The sequence below is a fragment of the Lepidochelys kempii genome, chromosome 3 (genome assembly GCF_965140265.1).
Source record: "Lepidochelys kempii isolate rLepKem1 chromosome 3, rLepKem1.hap2, whole genome shotgun sequence".
Taxonomy (NCBI): domain Eukaryota; kingdom Metazoa; phylum Chordata; order Testudines; family Cheloniidae; genus Lepidochelys; species Lepidochelys kempii.
The window spans coordinates 9,857,622-9,883,149 of NC_133258.1; the positions used below are offsets into that span (position 1 = coordinate 9,857,622).

Consider the following 25,528-nt stretch of genomic DNA (forward strand, 5'->3'; position numbering starts at 1 on the left):
GGTGAAATCCACCCCTGCGGAGAGGATCTGCATCTGTGCACCGCATTGTGTCCCACGCAAGTCCTCAAAATAGGGTGGAAATGATGCATTTAATGGTGCATTGGGCTGGTCCTTTGCATTTATCCCAGTGGGAGAACATCTGGCAAGCATGTATATGCACATCTACCACCTGTCATCTACAGAGCTCAAAGCACTTTCTGAAGGTGGGTCTGTTATAATCCCATTTTACAGATAGGAGTAATGGGGCCCACATAGCTGAAGCAATTTATCCAGCATCACACAGTACATGAACACCAGAAAGACTGGGTGGGTAACAGGTGAAACAACTCTTTATTGTTCTCAAGACTGTTTTCTCTGTAATGATTTTGTCCCAAGTAAATGTGCCATGCTTAGCAAAATTATTTTATATATATATCATTTCAGTGAACAATATTAATGTTTATTTTTAGCCTTTACAAATGTTATTGATGTAAATTGTCATGGTTGCGGAAAATTATGGGAAGGTGTTGGACAATAATTTAATAACAGCAGATGCTGAGATACAAAAAAGTTAAAGGTTTCAGAGTAGCAGCCGGGTTAGTCTGTATTCGCAGAAAGAAAAGGAGGACCTGTGGCACCTTAGAGACTAACCAATTTATTTGAGCATGAGCTTTCGATGAAGTGAGCTGTAGCTCATGAAAGCTTATGCTCAAATAAATTTGTTAGTCTCTAAGGTGCTACAAGTCCTCCTTTCCTTTCTGAAAAAAGTTAAAGCTTTCTAAATTGTTAAACCAGAAATTATCAACACCACCTGTCAAAATAGACAAAGTAAATACTCTTAAATCAACCAGCCCCATCTGTTTTTACTATTTGTTCACTAGCTATTTATTCATTTGTTACCGTTTCTAACAAGCCTAACTGAAAAGGCGAAATCATTGGATTTTGGCTCTAATAATTCTCAGTCCACATTTTTTGTACTTTGCCTGTCCGTACATTTTGAGTATTATTGATGGAAATATTTTTTGGTTGGTTTGTGTGTGTGTGGTGAAACTGACATTTACCAATACAAAATCTAATCCTTCCAAGTCTACTTATGTGCAAGCCTGCCCTATCAGATGCCACCCATCTTCCACATGGAGACCTGGGGCCCTTTCAGAGTTCTTCAAACCATTCCAGCAGGATCTGTCCCCCTAGTGTCATGCCAATTCTTGGTGCCAGGGAGCATGATTCCCCCTCTATCCAGCTGTCCACTTTATACAGTTCTCAGATCTTTGTCTGTGTGGCCTCTTGAATCCAGTCTAATCAAGTCTTTGAAATTTCCACCCACAAGGGTGGAACTTCTGCAGACTGATTTTCCTGTCTTCAGATTTGCATTTGTTACCCCCTAGAGATGTTAGTTCCTGGTAGTTCTATGCTTCAGGTGACTTCCTCTCAATCACTCCACTTGTCTTGTTTCAAGAAAGAAGTTAACCCCTTCACGCCCACCAGGTAACACTACAAAGTGAGGGGGGAAATTGAATCACACATATTCTTTCATCAAAATAAGTCCGAAGTTTCCCAGTTCTTAACATCAGGGTGTTACAACCAATGTACCGGTTAGAGTCCAGTTCGGATAATTACTCTGCCTCCCTAAATTCCCCAGTTTAAAACAGCTGTTCTTCAAATCCTGTCCCAAGCCATTGTGTAGCGCTGTTGCGAATTAAGGCACCTCTGTGATGTCCTGTCCCTTTAAATGTTTGGGCACTCACTCCCCTCTCCCCAGTGCAAAGCTTCATTTTTGTGTTAGTTTCTACCATGCTGCCAGCAGAATAACGTCTCCCCAGCAAACAGCTGCGTTTCTTACTCCCTCTGTGTCTGTCTATCTCCTTCCCTGCTGGGTCCTCTTATAACAACCTCCCTCTCTCTGACCTTCCTTTCCTGGGAGCGTTGCTGATGGACATTGCAATGTGACAGCTGGGCTGCAGGGTGGAGTTTGCAGATTTCTGAGACTGCCGTGTGTCCAGTAGTATAACGCACAGACATTGCAGTTGCAACTGGAGAGCCTGGCCCAAACCCCGTTGAAATCAATGGGCTTTTTTTTCCCTAGACTTCAGTGGGCTTTGGCTCAGGTCCATGCTGAGCAACAGAGCAGATAAGTGAAGCACACACGTGCTCTGTGCTGCGTAAGAGAAGCCCGATGCAGAGAAAAGACAATGGTGTTGTAGTACCTTTGGACCGTGGCACAGCACACCACAAAAAGCGACCTGCAGAGGTGATCTCTCAAGGCCAGATCCTGCACCCACTGACCTCTGGGATAAAATTCCCCTTGCCTTTGAAAGGAGCAGCCTGACTGTGTGGGAGGCTGCGTCATTATACAGGGGACATAATTGCCACCTGAGTGATTGCCTGGCACTGGCAGGAGCGGTGACTGTCTGCAGGAGTCAGACCTACCTGAATAACAGGTCAAACCTGCGAAGATGCCGTGGGTCCAGGATGTCTGGTCTACGGGTTGGCAAAGAGCTGAGAGGTGCAGAGAATTGACAGGGGGTTACACATTGAGAAGGAAATATACTTTAAGAGCTAGCTCCCAGCGATAGAGCACGCACCCTCAAAGGGGACCCAACATACAAACCCTCCCCACTCTCTCCCCTGCTACAGTCTCCAGTTATTACTCACGTCTTTCTGTTGATTTTCCTTTGCACCAGCCCTCTAGAGAGGCGGCCTGGTCTCCAGCGAGTGAGGGCATAGCAGGCAGAGTTCTAATTTCCGTTCTGACTGGATGCGTGGCCTTGTGCTTGTTTAATCACTCTGTGCCTCAGTTTCCATTTCTGTAACATGATGGTACAAGTATTAGTCAGCTCCCGCGCAGGGGTGCTCCGGGAAATGAAATAGTTTGTCTTTGGTAATTGTTTGGCTCTGGATACAGATTTTTGAATCGTTGGAAACATGCCTTTAGTTCAGTGGTTCCCTGATCTACTTGACAGGGAAAGCCCCTGGTGGGCCAGGCCGGTTTGTTTACCTGCCGCGTCCGCCGGTTTGGCCGATCGCGGCTCCCAGTGGCCGCGGTTCGCTGCTCCAGGCCAATGGGAGCTGCTGGAAGCAGCGAGGGCCGAGGGACGTATTAATATTAATTTATTGCAGTAGTGCCTAGAGGATGCAGTCTGAGATCAGAGTCCCATTGTGCTAGGCACTGTACACTTATAACACCCAGACAGGCCCTGCTCCAAAGAGCTGCCAGGCTCAGTATAAGATGAGAAACAACAGCCAAGTACAAAGGGGTCTTGATCTATTGCACAGGGCTTCTAGGCACTAGGGTAATATGAAAAAATAACTATAACAAGTGGATACAACAAACAGACTGAGGGTTGCAAGGTAACAGTGTGGCAATGATGATCCATTTCACAGCTGCATTTGGAAAATGTGGATCTGATTCTGGATTTGGATTGAGTGTCCTTGTACCCGCTGAGAGTCCAGGCATGTTCACATCTGAAGTCTGGGTTCATGCCCCTCTGTATTTACTCTAAAAAGACAATAAAAACAAAGATGTGATAGTTAGGCTTGGCAGGATTCAATTTTGAAAATACTTTTATTGGCTAATATTGATGTTGATTTTTAAGATATTTTTTATTTGTGTCCATTGATATTTTCATAGTTATGGGAAATTATGGAGAAGGGGGGTCAGACAATGCGGGGCCAGACAGTGATTATTTAATGAAGGTAGATATTGAGAAGTGAAAAGGGAAAGTTGTCACCACCACCTATCCAAAGATCCAAAGTAAATATCCTTAAATCAAACTCTAGATGTTCTCAAGCAGCGTTTTTCTTTCTTTGCCGTCGGTATTTCGATTAATATTGATGGAACGTTTTTTCCTCAGTTTGTGTGTGTGCGGAGAAATCAGTGTTTACCGACATTTACCGATTAAATCTAATCCTTCCAAGCCTAGTTATCGTTACACACAGAGAGTAGGGGCCTTAGATACATTTAATTGCACAGAAGAATAGCCTCAGACTGAAGTCTTTTTATGTGTCCGAGGCCAATTAATACTTTTTGGCAGGTCCTTAATAAATTATAATCCCTTTATTCCAGCGCATGAAGCGTCAAGTCTTTTCATCACTGATCACCTTTCCTCATGCTTGATCTTGGCACTGTCTGCTGTATAATCAGCTGGCACCCCCTTCCAGCTGTCCTTCCCTCTGCCAGTCATCCACTGTCTCCAGACGCCAAGCAAGCCCCCCACAGCATGGTCAGCTGGCAGGAGTCTGGGAATGAGAAGCCCTTCTGTTACCAAGCCTACCCTCCGACTGGCACTGCTGCCATCTGCATGTATCCCCCTGCGACCCCTCAGGCCGCGCTTTCATGCCAGGTTTATGTGCTCCTTTTGCGTGCCATCGGCCTTTGGAAACGAGCAGGGGAAGTATCCGTTTATATGACACCCTCCCATTCTGTGGCTGGAGCAGCCCGGCACCCTCATTCACCTTAGTCAAGGGCTTGGTCCAAAGCCTGTTGACATCAGCTTCTGCTTTGCCTCAAGTGTCAATGGTGATGTTTTGAAAAATAGGTTATTATCCCAGGGTTCGGTCCTGTCTTCACTGGGCAGCAAACTGCTGCCCCAACGTGATCGATAGTAACAACCACAAGGGCGATAGCTAAACGTGTTTCTGCCAGATCCAGACTGGAGTGCGGTAGAGATGAGTCTATGTGGTTTCTCACTACATTTCTCTGCCATGGAGGGGATATCAGATATCATGCTACCCTGCAGCAAACATACGGGACCTGATCCCCCTCATTCGCACCAGAAATGCCTTTGAATTCAATGATTTCTGATTTACACCTGTGTAAGTGAGAAGAGATTCAGGCCCAAAGTGTATAGTAACCGCCCTCCATTGCCTCAAACTAATAACAAATGTCTTATGTACCCCATTCCCTGCAATGATGGGTGCAGAATTTCAGAAGGGGTTAATACAGCACTTAAGAGTTTGTGTGGGAAACAGACCCAGACATCAGCTGGGCTCTGCATGACGTAGCGTGGCCTGATGGACAGGCCATTAGAACACACCTAAAGGGCATCCCAGCCATCACCAACTTGCGCCCCCTGCAAGTGGGGTTTTCATAGTCAGCGCTTTCTAGGCTGTGAGGAGCCATTGGGACCCAGTCTGACGTTCTGCTTAACACAGGCTGCAGGATTCCGCCTGGTGACCCCTGTGGCGAGCCCAGGAGCGGGTGGCTGCATTGCGGCCGTGGTTCCCAGCGTTTTTACTGAGGCCAACTGAGTTCTGTCTTTTTTTGCAATGCGCCCAGGGTCTGAATTCGTGAGGGGGAGGGCCTCGCTGCACATCACCCCGCAGCAACATCTCCTGTCCCATGGGACTGGGCCCAGCTCCCTTCTCCAGGCCTTGCGACCCAGCGCACGGCCTCCCAGTGCCACTCAGGTTTGGCCCAGCCACCTCTCCATCGGGACGTCATGAGTGAGTGGTGCTGGGAGCCTGGGAGCCAGGTCACAATGCCCCGAGCAGGGAGCTGGGCCCAGCTCCACGGGCCAGGAGCCTATCCAGAACCTTCCACCATTGTAAAGCAGAGGTCCCCAAACTGTGGGGTGCACATCCCTAGGGGGTGCAGAGGACCATTTGGGGGGGCACGGCTGGGGCCCAAACCAGCCTCAACAGGGGGTGGGGAGGAAGCAACATCCAGCACTGCTCCTGGCCCTGGCTCTGGCTGCTGGCCCCGGCTGCCAGCCCTACACCCAGGGCCCCGGCTCCTGGCCTCAGCTCCCGGCCGGGGCTCTGCTCCCAGCCCTGACCCGAGCTGTGGCCACAGCCTCGGCCCCCTGACCCCTGTTCGCGTCACTCCTCCACCCCTCCTGGAACCACAGCCTCACTCCGGGCCCTGGCTGGCGGGGGTTGCTTACAGGGGTATGGGAAGGCACAACCCTGAAAAGTTTGGGGGCCACTGCTATAAACTGACATCCAGGCTTGATGGCTGATGCTCCTTCTTTGTGTTCATCTCCCCTCTCTGCTACTCCTCTGCAGCTTGAATTCTTGTTGCCAGATAAGATGTATTGAAGATATAATGGATCATTGGTGCACCTCGGTCCTGCCTATTCTCTGTCTGTGGCGCACAGTAGTTTAGTGTCCTGAGGGCTGTAATACTTTCATCTAAGCCAGGTGATTGGTCTCAATCCTGGGGGCCCTTGGTGGGGTTTAGTGGCCTGTGATATGCAGGAGGTCAGACTAGCCCCTTCTGGCCTCCAGTTCTATGACTGCCTAACCCCACCTGCAGGAGGTGAAGTGTTACATAGTGGTTGGAGCACTGGACTGGGCGTCAGGAGTTCTGGGTTGTATTTCAGGCTCCTGATACTGACACATTGTGTGTCCTTGGGGAAGTCACTTCATTTTTCCCTGCCTTGGTTTTCCCCTGTAAAATGGGGATAATTCATAACTACCACACAGGGGATGTGAATTTCCATCCTTAGAGGTTGTTAAGGCCCAGCTTGACAAAGCCCTGGCTGGGATGATTTAGCTGGGGTTGGTCCTGCTTTGAGCAGGGGATTGGACTAGACGACCTCCTGAGGTCTCTTCCAACCCTAATCTTCTACGATTCTATCCCATTGACTTCACTGGCCATCGGACTGGCCCCGAAGAGCAAGGTGTCGTTGCTGTGTGTGTGTACCTCTGCAGCGCCCAGTGGCTGCGGCTAATCAGAAGGCCGGTTTCACCATGCACAGCAGCGGCTAATTGCCATGCAGCACGGCTCCTTTCTGGCTGATGCCTCCATGCTTCATCATCAGACAATGTGACTTGCATGACGGGATGTGGAAAGTGTTCCGGAGACACCACGGACCACATCTGCAAGCGTGTGCGCCGATGCTGAGAGACAGGAGAGAAGCAAGTGAACCGGCCCTGAAGGGCCGGTGTCTCCTGGAGTGGAGACCGGGTCCCTGGCCTTCTTATTCCTCTGTTTATTGTGCCCTGGCTCGCGCTGGCCCTGTGAGCCGGTGTGTCTCGCAGGCCCACAGGCTGATGTAATCGTAGCGAGCCAGGGCAAAGGCATGAATTCTCCACAAGTGCGACTCCCATTTGGTTCTAACTCTCACGCTCCATCCCACACGCCAGACAGAGACGGGACGCAGCTGAGTAGCAGGAAATCCATGGCAACCAGACTGACAGCGCCTGAGCTGTGCCTCACTCCCCTGCCCCCCCCCCCCCTTTATTTGCTGCTGGCACCTCTCTGAAATTCTCTCTTTTTGTCTGGTTCGCAGATTTTAAAGGGAGCAACTTTGTTCTTCCCATAATGCATCTCTCCCCAAGGCAGCACCTACTGCGGCTGGGGAAGCATGAGGGAGATTCAGCCCTCTCTGGAGGAGAGATTTAGGGGCTTTGCCCTTTAAGAGACACCTTCACGCCTTGCCCTCCGCTGTCCAGCATGCAGAGAAACCCTAGCTAAAGTGCAGAGCCTTATACTTATGAGCAACCCTACGAGTGCAAACCGGATGCACACAACAAAGCATGCAATAACAAATCAGTGTGTTCTCCCCAGGTTTCCCAGGCAACCTTACAACAAAACAGTGTGCTCAGCCCAGTGCTCACAAGAAACCCTCACAATAACGAACCCAACGCCACGCTCTCGCCCTCAACTCTGCTACTACAAACCGGCCCACCTCCTGGAGGGGAAAACAACACCGATGGGAAACAGACGTCAGTTCCAAGTAGCTTTCCAGGGAAGACGCAGGGTGGGTAAATATCCTAAAACATGCTGACTCTGCCCTTTGTCGTTGAACTAGTCCAGATGCAAAAATCCCTCCCGCTCCTCCAGGAAGAGAATCCTAAATCAGGAAAGAAACTGAAACCCTTGTGGAAGTTGCAGCCAGCAAAAATGGCTCCACTGCAAGGTATTAAAACCCCAGCTCTTTGAACACGTTGGCCACAATCGTTGCCTCTCCCAGGGTGTGAAATTGGGGCTGTGTTGACACTAATTGCCGTGTGACGCTGGCAGATGAGGTGCTAGCTCACGCCAAGGCCCTTAGGTCTCAACCAAATGCTGAGGGCTTGTCTAGACCTACGTTTTATAACGCTCTAACTTGCTGGCGCAGGGGTGTGAAAAATCCCCCCCCCCCGAGCACAGCAAGTTTGAGCGCTTTAAAGCACTAGTGTAGACGGGCTCGGAGCTATTCCCCTCGTGGAGGTGGATTACCAGGAGCGCTGGGAGAGCTCTCCCCTAGCATTTGCGCGTGACCACACTCACACTTCAAAGCACTTGAAGTTTCTAGTGTAGATGTAGCCTGACAAATACCTAGCTGGAACCAGTCTGGGTCACCTGTGTGTTAGTACGGGTAAAACAGCTATTCGTGTTATAAAAATGTGCTTAGTGTTTAGAGTTTATGGAAGGTTTGAAAATTGCTGCGTGCCTCAGTCTCACTGATAACATCTCTATCGCATGCTGTAAAGTTCTATTTAAGTGTTTGCTCTGTAACTCACCAGTGGGCAGAGAAGCATTACCACATGCGAAATACTAGTTTACAGCAGGAGGTGTTATTTCCTGGTCCACAAAAGAAGAACCATCAACATCAGATCAAGCATTGTGGAACATCAAAAGACAAAGTTTCAGAGTAGCAGCCGTGTTAGTCTGTATTCGCAAAAAGAACAGGAGGACTTGTGGCACCTTAGAGACTAACCAATTTATTTGAGCATAAGCTTTCGTGAGCTACAGCTCACTTCATCGGATGTAGACGTAGGGCTTTGTGGATTGCACCCCCAACTCCCCCATGAAGAGGAGATGTGCAACTGAATTCCTCCCAACACCTGGGGGAGCGAAATTAACAGGTGGGCAGTGCTTCATTTGTAATGAGAGATGCCGGGGTGCAAGCCTTTTCTTTACATTCATAACTGACGCGGGAAGCCCAGAGGCGCCTGGGCTAGGAACTGCCAAACCTAGAGGTGCCGGGGCTCAGCCCTGGCAAGCCCTGGCACAAATGAAGCGCTGGATGTAGGGTATGGTATTGTTCTCCTCACCAAAAACACTCCTTGAAGTCAGCGGAACCATGTGCCTTGGGTCTGATCCAAAAGCACTCGAGAGGAAGCCTGGGAACTGGGAACTAGCACGCTAGTCTGGGAATTGACCTTGGGTCCATTCTCTGTCCACCACAGACTTCCTGTGTCATCGTGGGCAAGTCACGCAGGCTCTCTGGGCCCCAGGACCCCATCTGTCCAATAACAGCTCTGCCCTTTGTCCCTGGGGTGTTGTGAGGATAAATACCTAGAAGGCTTTGAGGTGCTCAGATGCCATGGTGATGGGGGCCCAAATGAATACCTAAAATTGGTACAGTCAGGTGCTTTGAGCCTGTGACTTGTCCCACTGATGTCACTGAGGCTCCTCCTGTTTCAGTGAAGTATGTACTTAAGGACTGTTCTGGCTTGGGGCCATTGAGAGGAGGATGAGAGTTCTGTGTGAATAACAAGAGCTGGGTTTGTCCCTGGGCTGAGGGACAAAACCTGCTTTCCGGTTAGGTTTGAGGGCTGTCGACAGCATCTGCCTGTGGGAAAGGAAAACAAGCCCCTCCTCCCTTTTTTGCAGAGAAGGAGAAAAGCAATTGATTGTAATTAACAGACTCCAGAGGATCAGGATCCTGCAGGAAGGCAGGAGAAGACAGCGCACATCGTGTGCCACTCACACATTGAAGCAAACCGAGTTCAGAGGGACGCTGGGGGCTGACCTGTGATGGCATCTCTCACACCCCAGACTTGAAATATGTATTTGCTGTTGAAAGGGCAACTGATTTGTGTTGGCTGTGATTCTGGAGGCATGGCGGAAGACAGAGAATATCATGCTGGTTAGAGCAAAGCAATAAAAACTCCCTGGGTTCCATTCCCCCAGCTCTGCAACTGATGCACTGTGCCATTCCCCTACTTTCTCTGTGCCTCAGTGTCCCCACCTGTAAAATGGATGCCCCAAGAGCTAGCCATGAAGCACAGTGAACTACTCTTTGTAAAGTGCCTTGGGGCCTTCACATGAATGGTGCTCTAGAAGGGCAAGGTGTCTTTATTGGTGCGTAGCTTCTAGATGAGGGCGATCCACAGCAGTGCAGAAGAACTAAAAGGAGAAATGTCCTTTACATGCCACAGTGCCAGAAGGACCACCTTCCCAGTTCTCCCCTCCTCCAGTGACGTTCTCAAACCAGACCCAATCCTGCTTCCATTGCAGTCCGTGGATGTGCACAGCGGGAGATGCAGTAATGTACACAGTGCATTAGCTCTAGCCAGAGTGGTGCTTCTGATCAGCCATGCCCTGGGCCTGAAGCCAGCTAACGTCCTCTTACTGTGGCTGTCTGCTTACGTCCCACATACAGCCGGATCCCTGAAACATTACTATATCTGATATGGGGTATATGCCGTTAGAGGCCATTGTTGGGGAATTGCCGCCACAAGATACCCTCCCCAAAGCCCTTGGCACCCTCCCAAACCCATAAGTCTCCCTAATGAACAATACACAGGAGTAGGTAAACCATGAGCTGCTCAAAACCTCCTTGGCTGTGTGCCCATGGGCCTGGTAATCTATTGGCTATCGTGTATGTTCTCCGCTGCCCCCTACTGGATAGAATCAGAACTGCTCCATTGTGTGTCATAGGCCCTATGCTGCTAATGAGGATTGGAGGTGCTATGGAGATGCATGTTAGTGGAAGGAGATATTTTCCTTGGTCTGTTTGAGCTCTTTGTGATGACCGTGCTGGCGAGAGCTGGGCTATTGATGAATACTCTGTATGAATGTGGTTTGTTTCCCAAGGGCAGCTAAAACCTGGTTGTGGGTCGTTACCAAAAAGCTCTGCTGTTTCCTTAATTTAGAGTCAGTCCCATCCCCCCCCCCCCCAACACACACACTAACAGCTGTTTTCCTTTTGTCTTGGCCCAGTTAGGGACCTAGACGTGCCGGGTTCCGTAAGAGAAGGAATTATTCCGCGTTCTGCTCCCAGAATGAGGGCATCAAGGTCATTCCCTGCCCAACAGAGCCCTGAGCATGGCTGCCCATCTGCAATGCTGTCTGGCTCTGCGTCTGCTGCTGCCCTGGGAGCCTGGAGGGAACTTTTCATTTTTGTGCCTGTAGAAAGGATTTACATGACCCAGCACCTGGGGCTTGATCCTGTACCTGCTTAAATCAATGATAAAGTTCCCGTTGATTTCAGTTAGGATCCTGATCCACCTATTCAAGGCTCTTCCTTCTCTGTGCCAATGACCCATCCTGGTAAATAATTCTTTTTCTTCCAACGAGTTAGGGTGCTCATATTTTATTATAAAGAAAACCAATGCCTTGGATGCAACAAGGGGGCTCTGAAATCCTTGCTCGGTGCATACTGTGTAATAATCCCCTGGGACAATACAAGGAATGCCAATGACCTACCCAGCTGCCAGATCCTGCCAAACCTACTCACATAAAGGTGAAAGGACCCTGAAATTATATCTGTACTGTAGAGAGAGCAGTAATCTCTTTGGGGCAGAGACTGTCTTTTTGGTCTGTGTTTGTACAGCACCTAGCACAATGGGTCCTGGTCCAGGATTGGATGGATGGTCTCAGGGAAATGAATAGGACCTTGATCTGGAAGCATCAGGCTCATCTGTTTGAGCTAGTGGGCAGGTTCTATAGCTCAGAAGCACGAGCAGATTCATAAGCTTCTATATGCAGTCTAGCCAGCAGTGGGTACCAAGAACCAGCCTGTGCCAGCATGCGTCATTGGGCAGTGAGTAGTGTGGGCACAGTTACAAGCATACTTTATGTGTGCAGCTGTCTACATCAGCTCTCAGCAGGCATCATCATTAACCTCTATCACTATTTAGGGCTAAATGCATCTCTACACTCCGGCTGCTTTGGTGATGCAAAGTAGAGCTAGGTTTACACCTGATTTGCATCATCAGATCGGTGTAAAGCAACCGGCTTGTACCAGTGAATCTGGCCCACTAGATGTTTTCTTAGTTGAAAGCACCGTTCCGCAGATATCACCGGGTGGTGCTGTTACACATAATCTTCCAAATTATTTTTCTTAGTATGCGAGCAAATGTTCAATCTTGGGTAGACATCTCACATGCTGTTGTTTTGTTATGCAAGGGTCTGCGTAGAGGTGGTGGCCCTTTGGAATGGGAGCTGAGTGAACAGCAGGAAAGTTTGCTTACTCTCTGCCTTGTGTCTGGGTAGAGTCAATTCTTGTCCAGAGTGTCTCTCTGGGAACCATGCATTGATGCTGGGCTGAGATTCCTGCAAGAAGGGATTGTCCTGCATGTTGTTTGTGGCCACCTCTGTTCCAGGAGTGGTTTATATGTGCAAATTAAACAGATTACACACAGAATATACCTAGACTCCATATCACCGATTTCTTCTCCACTGGAAGAAGGCCCCAAACATCTGCTACAGCTTGGCACAAGGGCAACATTGGGGTTAGAACAGGACACTGGCATTGCAAGAAGGAGCGACAGCAACATGAGCTAAGTTTCAGAGTAACAGCCGTGTTAGTCTGTATTCGCAAAAAGAAAAGGAGGACTTGTGGCACCTTAGAGACTAACCAATTTATTTGAGCATGAGCTTTCGTGAGCTACAGCTCACTTCATCGGATGCATACCGTGGAAACTGCAGCAGACTTTATATACACAGAGAATATGAAACAATACCTCCTCCCACCCCACTGTCCTGCTGGTAATAGGCTAACAAGCTAACTGGGTCGGGAGCAAGAGACAGAGGCAGCCTGTGCTAAGAGATAGGAGTGCTCTTTCCATCTCCTCTAGGATTCTGAAAAGATCAGGTACTTTGTCAGGTTCTCTGTCCCCAGCAATGTTAGCACAGGGGGTATTGAGCCTTATCAGGGTGCAAGGTGACAGCGGGTGAGGAATTCTGTGACATAGGCCTCCTGCTGGTTGTGAGAACGCAGAGTGCAAGGACACCACCAGTCAGGAATATAATAGGTAGAAGTCCTTGGCTGAGAGTCTTGCTGTGACCGGGCTCCCAGTGGGGGCCAGCTGTGGTCAGTCAATTAGGGTGAACTGCAAAGAATGGGACAGACAATCCCCCAAAAGCTGGTGGATATTCCAATACTTAGATTTACCAAACCAGCATAAAACAGCTTCTTTATTACCTTACTGGTTACTCAGAAGTCCAAACAACACAGCTCCCTTAAAGTGATCCAGCCTCCATCCAGGTACCACTGGTAGCATGGGAGCTTTGAGCAGGTGGTAAGTGGCTGGTTTAAAATAGAGCTGGCTGAAAAATGGCATGAAATTGTCACCAAAAATTTGACCCTTTTTATTTGTTAGAATAGGTATAAAATTTTCAAAAGCCCCTAAATGGTTTAGGAGCCTAAACGACGTTTTAAAAAATGACTCAGGCACTTGAGAGCCTACGGTACATCTATACTGCAGAAAAAGCCCCACGGCAGTGAGTTTCAGATCCCGGGTCCACAGACTCAGGCTTGTAGGGCTCTTGCTACGGTGCTAAAAATACCTGTGTGGATGTTCACGCTTGGGCTGGAGCGCAGGCTCCGAGACCCACCCCGCTTGCCAGGCTTCAAAGCCCGAGTGTGAACGTCTAACTGACTATTTTCAGTCTGTGTAGACATACCCTAAGTCTGATGAGGATTTAGGACCTAGATCCTGAAAGGGTCTTAGGTGCCCAACTCCCATGAGAGTTAAGCATCTAAATACCTGTGAGGCTCGGGGCCCCAGTGGCTGAACCCGTTTTGAAAATGGGACATATGTGCCTGCATCCCTGAGGCGTTTCTGCAAATGGTTCCTTTGCTCCAGTGGGTAGTGTCTCAATCCAATGTAGCTGTACTGATTAGAATTACAACAGCAAGTGCTCCTGAGCCATAGGGGTGGGACCCTAGGTCTTCAAGTCTGAGGACTGCTGGCTCAGAGTGAGCAGGGATTGGGGGGAAGGGGCTCCCCAAGAACCTATCCTTGAAACAAAGCCCTATGCCAACTCTGTCCACATATCTATTCAAGTGACACCATCATAGGATCCAACCACATCAGCCACGCCATCAGGGGCTCGTTCACCTGCACATCTATCAATGTGATATATGCCATCATGTGCCAGCAATGCCCCTCTGCCATGTACATTGGCCAAACTGGACAGTCTCTATGCAAAAGAATAAACGGACACAAATCTGACATCAGGAATCAGAACATTCAAAAACCAGTCAGAGAACACTTCAACCTCTCTGACCACTTAGTAACAAACTTAAAGGTGGCAATTTTGCAACAGAAAAGCTTCAAAAACAGACTCCAACGAGAAGCTGCTGAGCTTGAATTAATATGCAAACTAGATCCCATTAACTTAGGTTTGAACAGAGCCTGGGAATGGCTGGGTCATTACACTAATTGAATCTATGTCCGCATGTTAAGTATCCTCACACCTTCGTACCAACTGTCCGAAATGGGCCATCTTGATTATCACTTCAAAAGTTTTTTTTCCCCTGCTGATAATAGCTCTTCTTTATTAATTAGCCTCTCACAGTTGGTATGGGTACTTCCACCTTTTCATGTTCTCTGTATGTATAAATATCTTCTTACTATATGTTCCATTCTATGCATCCGATGAAGTGAGCTGTAGCTCACAAAAGCTTATGCTCAAATAAATTTGTTAGTCTCTAAGGTGCTGTTTTTTTAGCTTTACCCCAGTTGATTCTGGACTCTGCCCACTGTTCTCATTTGGGAGGAGGCTCAAATGGAACCTGGAGAAGGTCTCATTGGTTTTTTGGCTGGCGCGGTTGGATCGTGTTTTGGATTGTGAGCTGCCCCCAGGCTTGTTGGGAAGGGTGCACTAGAAATATGCAGAGTTATTTATTAGTCATTGTTATTCCTCAGCTAGTCACCCTGTGCCTGGCAGAGAAACTACAGTGATGTCAGGCCCAGATTGCCAAGGAACCCAGTCACAGGGGAACGTGGCTGAGTTTAACTGCGGCCAATTGCCAGCCCCAGGCCCTGAGGAGGGAAGGCAGGAGCCAGGCAATGGAAATGCTATGGGGCCCGATCCTGCACGCTCCTGAGAAGGGCCTGGAGGGACTGATCGCTCACAAAACTAGGGTGGTCCGGTGCCTGGTTTTTGACCAGAAAGTCAGATCTACTGACAGGACACCCAAGACCCAGTTACTGCAAGCAGGGGAGGCAGGGAGGCACCGGGTCATCATCCTCTCCAGGCCCTACTCAGCTGGGGCCACCTCCTACCGTGGTCGGGTGGCTGCAGCTCCCAGTGCCAGCTCCATAGGCAAGTCCCTCCTGACCCTGGCGGCAGGGAAGGAAGAGGAGTGGATTGGGGTGGAGCCTCAGGGAAAGAGGCAGGGCAGGGGCAGGGGCAGGGGCAGGGGCTCAGGGGAAGAGGTGGGGCAGGGGCAGGGCTTTGCGGGGAAGAGGCGGGGCAGGGGAGGTTCCAGCACTCCTGCTGGAGTGTCCAGTTTTTAAATATGACCAAGTTGGCAACTCTCTTCACAACTCCCCTGGACGTCTATGGGAGCTAGGGTGCTGAGCACCGCCAGAAATTGCTCAGGGCCTTGCAGCACGGAGAGATAAACTGCTCTCGGACTGCAGGCCCAGAAGACCGAAAGGCCTAAACGAAGCCCCTTTTGCTAGTCTTTCTCGAGCTCCACCTTCAGGATCTTGACTCATTGACCTTCCTCTAAAGTCCAAATCTGGAGTTAGCGCCTCCCACCCCTGCCCCTGGCTTTTATGCCTTGTCACAGTGGGGAAATCTCAGGGGGAATCTTAATTCTTCACCCATTTGGCCACAAGTGCTGAACCAGTCAGCTCTTTGCAGGAGGAGGAAAGGAAGCGATCGGCTTCAGGCCAGGTTGAGGCCTAGTTGGGCTTTTGCTAGAGCAACACAAAAGCATTAGCAACCAGGGCCGACCAGCCAGCCCTCCGCTCTGATGGACTGTGGGCTCCAGTGTGGCTGCAGACAACTTCTGTGCCTGCAAACAGCCCTTTGTGTGGGCAGACGGGCATTTGGGCTCCCTGCTGCCCAGTCAGCCTGTGCAGATTTGGCCCCAAGTGAACTACTAACCACACAAGTACCCACATGCAAGGCAGCGCTGCATAGTGTTCTGAGAACAGGGTTGGTAGGCAGGGTTCCAGTGCTACAAAAGTGACTGGTGATTTGGGGTGTGCAACATGAGACCCTGATTTTGGAAGGGTGGGGGCTCCGGACTCTAAAGTGTCTCAACTTGGGCCCCCAAAATCACTAGTTGTTTTTGATACATGTCGGCTCATAGCCTCAGCTCCAGATCCATGTCTGAAATCATAGAATATCAGGGTTGGAAGGGACCCCAGAAGGTCATCTAGTCCAACCCCCAAATGGGGTTTGCGACTCACACCTTACTCCACACCGGCCCTAATCTACAAACCAGATCCAAGCAGGCCCAGTGACGGCTCGATTTCATCTCCACTTGAGCGCTCTGAAACCGAGACACCCAAATCACTTCTGAAAATCGAGGCCAGGGATGCTGGCACACAAAGTCTGGCCATGTGGCTGACTAGCTGTGGAACCTGGGGCCAATCGCTTAGCCTTTCTGTAGTTCATTTCCCATATCTGCCAAAGGAGGATCATGGTATTTACCTGCTTTGCAAAGGGGTCGCAAAGATCAATTAGCTGATCTTTGTAAATCTGTGCTAAGCATTATTAATAGCAATTACCTCTGGGTATACAGCAGTGCTCCTAATGGAAGACTCCTTTGCAATATGTTTTCCTTTTAATAGGCTCAGGACTATTCAGACAGAATAGTGTGGGGCAGGGCCATCCTTAGGATTTATGGGGCCCTATGCTGTATTATTAAACTGGTGCCCCTATGTCCGACGGCAGCCCGGGCTCGCATGTGTATTTTAGATAAGGGTGGTCTTTTGAAGGATTTATTTAAAAAACTATATGTCCAAAGATCCAAGCATTTAAGGCTAAAGATGAATTTTCAGATTGTGCATCTAAAAATCTATGCAAGGATTTTTTAGAGATGTGATTTTATAATCTTCAACAACACACTAATGAAATATTTCTAAAGCAAATTTGAAACTAAGGTCCTGTAGACTGACATGTTCTGATTAAATATTACAGTCATGCACAACTTTTTTTGTCAGTAAATTCAGAAACTGACAGTATATACCTGGGGGCTGGCAAATGCCTGTTAAATGGCTTCATTACCACTTGAAGAAAAGGAGGACTTGTGGCACCTTAGAGACTAACAAATTTATTTGAGCATAAGCTTTCATGAGCTACAGCTCACTTCATCGGATGAAATAAATATTCTCAAATAAATTTGTTAGTCTCTAAGATGCCACAAGTACTCCTTTTCTTTTTGTGATTACCACTTGAATGGCTCTTTAACATGTTCAGTGTTGTGCTAATAGGTCTGGCAGGCTGGAGGCTTTTTCACTTTTAAGTACTAGATCCCCTGCAGAGGAAGACTCACCAGGCTACAGCAGCCAGCTGCGGTGGGAGCCTGTAGGAAGGGTCAGAACAGGGATAGGAAGAGGCGGAAGGGTGGACACTAAGACCCAGGTGGACCCTATGCCTGGGCCAGTGCATAGGTTTTGGGCTGGACAGACAGGCCTTTACACTTTGCGTGCTGCTCCAAAGAGAAATCAGCTTTTCTGGAAGTTCACTGATGGTGGCAGGCGTGATACATGCAGCCAGGGAAATGGTGCATGGGTTTGTTTTCTATGTACTGCACCTTTACAATCCAAGGAATCGGCTGGAAGCGGCTGGCATTTTGTGCTCTCCTCCAATATAGCATGTTACAGAGGGGAGAAACATACACTGTGCTCTCTCAAGCAGACTTCACTTTGGTTCTTTTCTTTCATTATGTTTTCCCTTATCTAAAATAAAACCCATTGAGTGTACAGCTTCTCTCTGTGAGCCAAAAACCCAATAGTGAGGAGGATACTCAGTGTTTGGGTCTGTTATTATTCAGACAACAATAGAAGTAGCATGGCTTGATGCCTGACATGCCTTAGGGGATGCCATGTATAGCTTCAGCAAGGGAGTAACAGTTTTAACTCTCAATTTCCTGGCTTTTTCTGTTTAAATGAGATCCATACACTGTCTTTTTGTCATGATCTTTTTATTTCAGTTCACTTGTCATAGCAGTAATATAGAAACAATAGCGGAAACCATGAAAATACAAATCACTCATTGCTCATGTAAATAGCACTTTGTATTGCCACAAAGTTAAGAATTAGATGCTTCCCTTAGGAAAAAAACAAAGAAACCCTTTACAGATGTTGTACTAAGTCTGCAGGCCTCTGGGGCTGGAGCCACACCAGCAAATGTAGCAGTCCCGTCATGGGCCAGTCCTGCTCCTATAGGAGTTTTGCCATTGCCTTCAGTGAGAGATCAACAGGATTAGACCCTGCTGCAGGTGCTAAGGCTGTTTTTTGTTCACGGGGCCATGTGTGAAGATTTGTGACGGGTTTTGTGCATGTGGATTCACTCTCCCTGAGTTTCACAGCGCACTTCGGGTTTGAACAAACTCAGAAACCTCAGAGCAAAACTTAGCAGGGACCCACTGCATTTCAGCTGCTTTTGCAGCAAAGCCATTTGAAACCACAGCCAGCTGGCTTGAAAGAGCCATGAACCATTTGTTGCACTTGGTCTGGATTCTGACTGTGGGGTGTGATGTGACACCCAGGGAGCTGCACATGGCTGTGTGGTTTTTTTAACCCAAGTCTGGCATTGGTTTGCTTTACAGAAGCTGCTACCACAGGACTATTGCAGTCCATATCATACACATGTGGCACAACTGTCCATGGAGTGTGACTACTTCAAGTCAAGGAACTGAGACACTTCCTTCTTCTCAGAACAAAAAAGGCACCGGTCAACTCTGCAGATGATTATTTGGGCCAGATCCTCAGCTGGCATAAAGCCATCTATTTACCTTAGGCACTTATAGGTACCCATTGCACCTCGCAATCTTTTAATGCATTTCTACTTACAACAGCCCTGTGAGGCAGCGAAGTGCTGCTATGCCCATTGTACAGATGGGGAACTGAGGCACGGAGACTTGCCCCAGGCCATACAGGAAATCTGTGGTGGAGCAGGGAGTTGACCCCAGGTTTCCTAAGGCCCAGCCTAGCACCCAACCACTGGACCATCCTACCTTCCTTCAAGGAAGCTGCAGTGTTTCACACCAGTGAAGGATCTGGCCCTTTGTCTGCAAAATCCCATTCCCCTACCCCCACCAGCTATGTAAATGTTGTTGTTGTTGCTATAGACAGCTGTTCTGTTAAGTGTCTGGACCCACTATTCTTTCGCTGGTGAGTAACAACAACAAACGGTGACTGATTTTGTCTTGTTTCCTTTACAGCTGCTTCCCACCCACACAAAACCCACCCCTTCATTTTCACCCTGTTTATAGCCTCCGTGTTCAAGTCCACAAGGCAGGCAGCTGCTGGTGAAGGCTCTTGGCTAGTATGATGATGTGCACGGTGTACAAATCTAGACAAACCAACAGATTACACTGAAGTCCTTGCACAGTGCTTGTGTGTTGCATCCCTCGTTAGTGCCTGGTCCCCACAAAGAATAGCAGCCTATTAGTGCTACTTGCTGATGGACACACTTCTGTTGCTCAACTGGTAGAGCTCAGTGCTGAAAGTCACAGGTTTGGTTCTTGCTGATGACAGAAGCTGGAGGATCGTCATACTTGCATTGAGATGGCTGAGGATCCTTCAGAGCCTATCCATATCCCCCCGGCTGGAGGTGTAGCTGTTGAGTAACGTGCTACACCAGCCAGTGAGCGATCAGGGGCAGGAAGCAAGCTTGACATCATTTTTTATTTTACAAAAATGTGCATTTTGACTAACAGCTGGCAATTCTGAGCATTCCATCTCTAATAAATACGATTCATTTCTTAAACCCCCATCTTTGAAATGTCTCACCCCAGCTACCCTGATCTGATTATTATTATACTTACACTAACTTTTCACAGTGACTGAGTGAGTCCTTGATGGCTCAGAAATGAGATCCATCTATTCCCGTCCTAAAAGACTGTCCATTGTGATAAATCCAATCTGGCTGTCTTTAGTTATGTAATAACCATCATGTCCCATTCCTTCTGTTAGTCGGATGCACCTACCTCCTTCCTGAAACTGATTGGATTTTTTTCATCAAAGCATTTTTTCAGCGCAAACTCGCTTTTAGATCCAAATGAAAACATTCATTTTTGGTTGACATTTTCTGCGTTTTGGTAAAAAAAAAAATGTTTTTAAGTACCTTTTTTGTCTTTTGGTAAAAAATTTGACTGCAAATATTTCTGAAAGCCAACAATATTTCATTTTTGGTTTTTCATTGAAAAAAAAAACAATTCTACAGGATTTTTTGGAAAATAAGCATTTTTCAAAATTTCCTGCAAAAATACAATAATTGGTCTTTTGATCAATTCTACTCCCATCCCTGTGTTAAAAAAATCAAGGTCCTGACTCATATTGGTTAGCACATGCACAGCTGTCTATTGAATTTAAAGGGACGATATACATGAGTAAGTGCTCACCAGTGTAACGGTTACACAATGTACTCCAAGTATGCTACGGTAGTGGTCCAAAACCATAGAGTATTGCTAGGCACAGTGTTGCCTAGTGAATAGCATATCACGCTAGCACTCAGGAGCCCTGCGTTCTAATCCAGCTCTGCTATTAGCCTGCTGGGTGACCGAGGGCAAGTCATTGGACCACTCAGTGCCTCAGTTTCCCCATCTGTAAAATAGGGATAATTATAGAACTGTAGGGCTGGAAGGGACCTCAAGAAGTCATTGCAACACTGGCATACCAGGTGCCAGCTCTATGCCAAGGCCCCCACATCTCAGCTGAATGCTGGCAAATACATAGCTAGAATCAGTCTGTTGAAAGTATTAAAATAAGTATTAGAATGGTAAGAATGTGTTTAGACTTTATTGAATGCTTGTGAGTCAATGCATGCATTAATCTCACATATAACCTCTGTATCCTATGTTGTAAGGTAATATCTAGTGGTTCTCAACCTGCGGCCCAATCAGCACACAGCTGCGGACCATGTGACATCCTCAGGGCCATACAGGGAACATTGGATGGGCCCACATAACACATTGTGGGCCACATATGCTGCCCACAATGGTAAATAGGTTGAGAACCACTGAAAACAGTTGTATTATGAGTCCCTGTGAAAATGACTATGTAAATTATCAGACAGGAAAGACATTAATTGGCATGAAGGGCTGATCTTCAGCAGAAGGTGTTACATCCTTCCCAGAAGGCAAGGACCATCGATACCAGATGCATCACTGTAGGACAGTGCAACTGGAATTTCCCTACATGCAGTCAACAGGAGGACAAAAGACTTCTTTGTCCTGCTGTCCTCCATGTGAAGATGAGTCATGCAAGTGGATTCCTCCCATCACCTGAGTTTGCAACTCAGAGTACATGGCAGTAGGGGGATGAAAACCACAAACCAAAGGAATTTAGTATTTCTATGCTGCTTGGACTCTGGGGGGCACAGTGTTTCTAGGGATAAGTGAGAGATCCCCAGTTGCTTAGCCTGGGTTAGCCCTAAAAGACATACAGAGCTTGCCGATTATAGAAGCTCCTATTACCTTTTGCAATTTAAGATTGTAACTCATTTGTGTATCTATGTTTACTTGCTTTAACCTTGTAAATAACTCTCTGGTTTCCTTTTCCTATTTAATTAATCTTTAGTTAGTTTGTTATAGGATTGGCTACAAGCATTGTCTTTGGTGTGAGAGCTAGGGTGCAAGTGACCTGGGGTAAGTGACTGGTCCGTTGGGACTGAGAGTAACCTGAATATTGCTGTGCTTCTTGGTGTAAGGGACCATCTATCACAAAGGTATGCTCACCTGGTTGGTGAGACAGATCAGAATACCCAATGGGACTACCTGTGACTCCGCGCTAAGGGTGCTGTGGTGCCCGAGGAGTTTACCCATGGTAATTGGCTATGAAATCTAAGTGTAGAACTCACAGCCAATCCGGAGTTTGTGTCTTGGTTACTAACAGTCTGGCCTGAGGCAGGTACCCATGCTCTTGAGCACCGCAGGCAGCCATACATCTAATCCATCCCTCCTCGCTGAGGCAGGGTTAAGTAAACCTAGACGATCCCTGACAGATGTTTGTCTAACCTGTTCTTAAAAACCTCCAGGGACAGGGATTCTACACCCTCCTGTAGTAACCCATTCCACTACTTAACTCTCCTTATATAAGTTATATTTAGAAAGTTTTTTCTCGTATCTAACCTAAATCCCCCTTGTTGCAGTGAAGCCCATTACTTCTTCTCCTCCCCTTGGTGGACATTGGAGCCCAACCGATCACCGTCCTCTTTATAACAGCCTTTAACGTGTTTTAAAATTATCAATCCTCTCTCAGTCTTCTCAAGGCTAGACATGTCAGGTTTTTTTAACCTTTCATCAGAGGTCAGGTTTTCTCATTCTTTTATTGCTTTTGGTGCTCTCCTCTAGATTCTTTCCAATTTGTCCACATCTTTCTACAAGTGCGGCACCCAAAACTGGACACAGTACTCCAGATGAGGCCTCACCAGTGCTGAGTAGAGTGGGACAGCTACCTCCCAGGTCTTACTTATGACACTCCTGTTAATACACCTCAGAATGATATTAGCCTTTTTCGCAATTGCATCACATTGTTGGCTCATATTTAATTTGTGATCCATTATAACCCCCAGATCCTTTTCAGCAGTACTATGACCTAGCCAGTTATTCCCCATTTTGTAGTTGTGCGTTTGATTTTACCTTTCTAAGTGAAGTACTGTACACTTGTCTTTATTGAATTTCTTCTTGTTGATTTCAGACCAATTCTCTAAGTTATCGAGGTTATTTTGAATTCTAATCTTCAAAATGCTAGTAATCCATCCCAGTTTAGTGTCACCTGCAAATTTTACAAGTGTAATCTTCACTCCATCATCCAAATCATTAATTAAAATATTTAATAGTACCAGACCTAGGACAGACCCCTGCAGGACCCCACTAGACACATCCCCCAGCAAACCATTGATAACCCACTTGCCCTAGTAGTTTCATCTAGATGGCATTTCCCTAGTTTGCTTATGAGAATATCATATGGGACTGTGTCAAAAGCCTTTTGAAGTCAAGATATATCACATCTACCACTTTCCCCCATATCAATCAGGCCAGTAAGCCTCTCAAAGAATGAAATTAGGTTGGTTTGGCATGATTTGTTCTTGACAAATCCATGCTGGTTATTCCTTATAACACTGTTATCCTCTAGGTGCTTACTAATGATTGTTTGATAATTTGTTCCAGTGCCTTTCTGGGTATTGATAACGAAACTGACCTCCTTTGTAAATTGCTTTGAGATCTCCTCATCAAAAGCACTGTTAAGAGCTGGGTATTACTGTTACTGTCATAATCAGCCATTGCTACAGAACACTGCAGTACTGGACCAGCACTGTAGGATACTGTCGATACTTTAATCAAGACTGAATGTTAGCAGTGGTCACGCACCCATGACAGACCTCCTGACCGGTTTCTGGGAGATTAATACCCCATGCATAAGAGGTGGCTAACTAGCATGCCTTACTGCAATAAGAATTGGTTAATGACCTCCAGTGACAATCTTGAACCACTGCTCACTCTGAAAGCTGTTGTCGTTTCCGATTAAATGATATGGACACCCTGGAGCTACTAAAGCCCAAACCATTCAAGGGAAGGAAAAAACTAAACCGAAAAGACTTCACTGCCCTGTCATTCCTTTCTAGGTCCCTGTGGATTCTGATGGGCTTATACACAATATAAAATTTGCGATCAAAGATGTGCAGGTGCCTCTGTCTGAGCCCTCTGCCATTCACCAGAAGAGCTTCCTCCAAGCCGACGCTTGGGAAACTGATTTGTGAAGCTGATCTCGCAGGTAGGGAAGAGCACAGCTGGCCTGGTATGATGAGTAATGCAAGTTAGGGACAGAAGTTCCTTTACGCTTGTGAAGAATGGAGGGCATTGCCCCAGAGATCTGTGTTCGGTGAAGGCTTAGAAGGGACGGAAGCAGAGCCTTGAAACAATCCTGATACAATATAGACTGATGGCTCTGTTTGGCAGTAAATGGTCACTCTCTGTGTTGCTGAGCATACGTTCACACCACAGATCAACAGCAGACTTGGCAATAGCTCTCTTTCTTGTAGTAATTTTACAGTAATTCTTACTACTGTGGTCACTAGGAAACATATCCGTTTTCCTCTTTACATTTCCTTCTTTTATTTGGATACGGCTAGCCTGGCACGCTGGAGGCTGATCCTGGGGAGTGTTGGCCGAGTCCCACCTGATGCCAGTGGGATGGGGATGTGGGCCATCACAGTGCGGGTCTATTGCCCTATGTTTCTTAGTCTGTTTGGGGGATAACTGAGCCGCCTCATACGGCTGTTGTAGAGAAAGCAAGTTAAGAATGAGATCCAGAACATTTGCAGCCCTGATCATATCCTCCAGAGGGCACAGACCAGCCTGAATCGCTGTATAAATGTGTATGATGTCCATAGTTACCATTCACAGCGAAGGCACAGATCAGGACAAGCCCAGCTTCTCTGCCGTTCTTTTGGGATTGTGCACGACATAAACCCACTATAACTCATCCCTTGGAAGCGCGGCTGCCATTGGAAATCAGCTTTCTAATCAAGATAGCAACCTTCAGCCCTTCCAAACAGAGGAGTATCATTGGTTTTTTAGAGGAGCCATGGTTTCTGGCCCCAGGCGGATGAAAGGGGTTTTGCTTTGGTGCATGGCTGTACTTGTAACCTTCCCTTTGATTTCCAAGCACCTGGGAGGTCCAGTGGCCTCCTGCTGCCTCGCTGATCCTTCTGGCACTGCCACTGTCTTTTACAGTTACTTACCGATGAGGAGGAGGAGGTGGGATTGCACTTGCAAAGGAGCAGACTAAACTGCAGGTGTTAGCCTCAGAGGCTCTTCCTGGTTCCTGATGGTTCTAATACCCCAGCTTGTCTGTAGGCTTCTCCAGACTGTCTCAGGGCTGAGATCTACCGGCACCACCTGGAGGCAAGAGCAGCTGTGGGATCCACCGCATTTTACCTCTTCCCCTCTGCATCCTCTTGAGTCTTCGGATCTGGCAGTTCAGTGGAGGGATCCCTCTGCCTGCACCTCCGCTCCCCCAGCCCTCCCCCCCCCGGGGCGCTCCCTCCCGTGCCCCCCTCCCCGCTCTAGCACAGCGAGAACCGGCGGGAGTTGATGTTCATCTTGGTGACGCCGATGAGCTTGAGGGGTGCGGAGAGGCTGAAGGAGCTCGTGAGCGGGAAGTCGCAGAAGAGGTCGGCCAGCTCGTCTCGCTCCTCCAGCTCGTGGGTGGCGTCATTGAGCATGCACCGGTGCAGGTGGCAGGTCTGCTCGATCTTCAGCTTGTTGATGTCGCTTCGCAAGCGCATGAGCTGCCGTGCCAGCTGCTGGTCCTGCAGGCGCATTTCTGCCTGAAACACAGAGACCGGGGGTGGGGCAATCAGTCACCGCAGCACTCGGGATTCACCCAGCTTCCCTCTCCCTTTAGCTGAGGGCACTTTGATTTATCTCCGAGCGAGCAGCACTTAAGAGAAACAGCAATTATAGATGGG

General features: G+C 47.9%; 1 protein-coding gene across 2 annotated transcripts in view; it reads right to left on the minus strand.

Annotated features, from left to right (window-relative positions):
• FAM167A (family with sequence similarity 167 member A) overlaps nucleotides 1-25,528 on the minus strand; it is an 86,430-nt gene that overhangs the window by 33,233 nt on the left and 27,669 nt on the right. Inside the window, exons 2-4 of one of the 2 annotated variants that reach the window (XR_012157880.1) lie at nucleotides 3,418-3,478; nucleotides 2,635-2,786; nucleotides 2,410-2,478 (exon numbers count right to left, since the gene is read on the minus strand). Coding sequence is in view for 1 of the 2 variants with exons in the window: in XM_073335681.1 (XP_073191782.1) it covers nucleotides 25,124-25,387 (264 nt within the window). In the remaining variant the exon portion in view is untranslated. Of the gene's footprint in view, nucleotides 1-2,409; nucleotides 2,479-2,634; nucleotides 2,787-3,417; nucleotides 3,479-25,114; nucleotides 25,388-25,528 lie in introns of those variants that run through there. The other variant, XM_073335681.1, reaches the window with a different exon arrangement.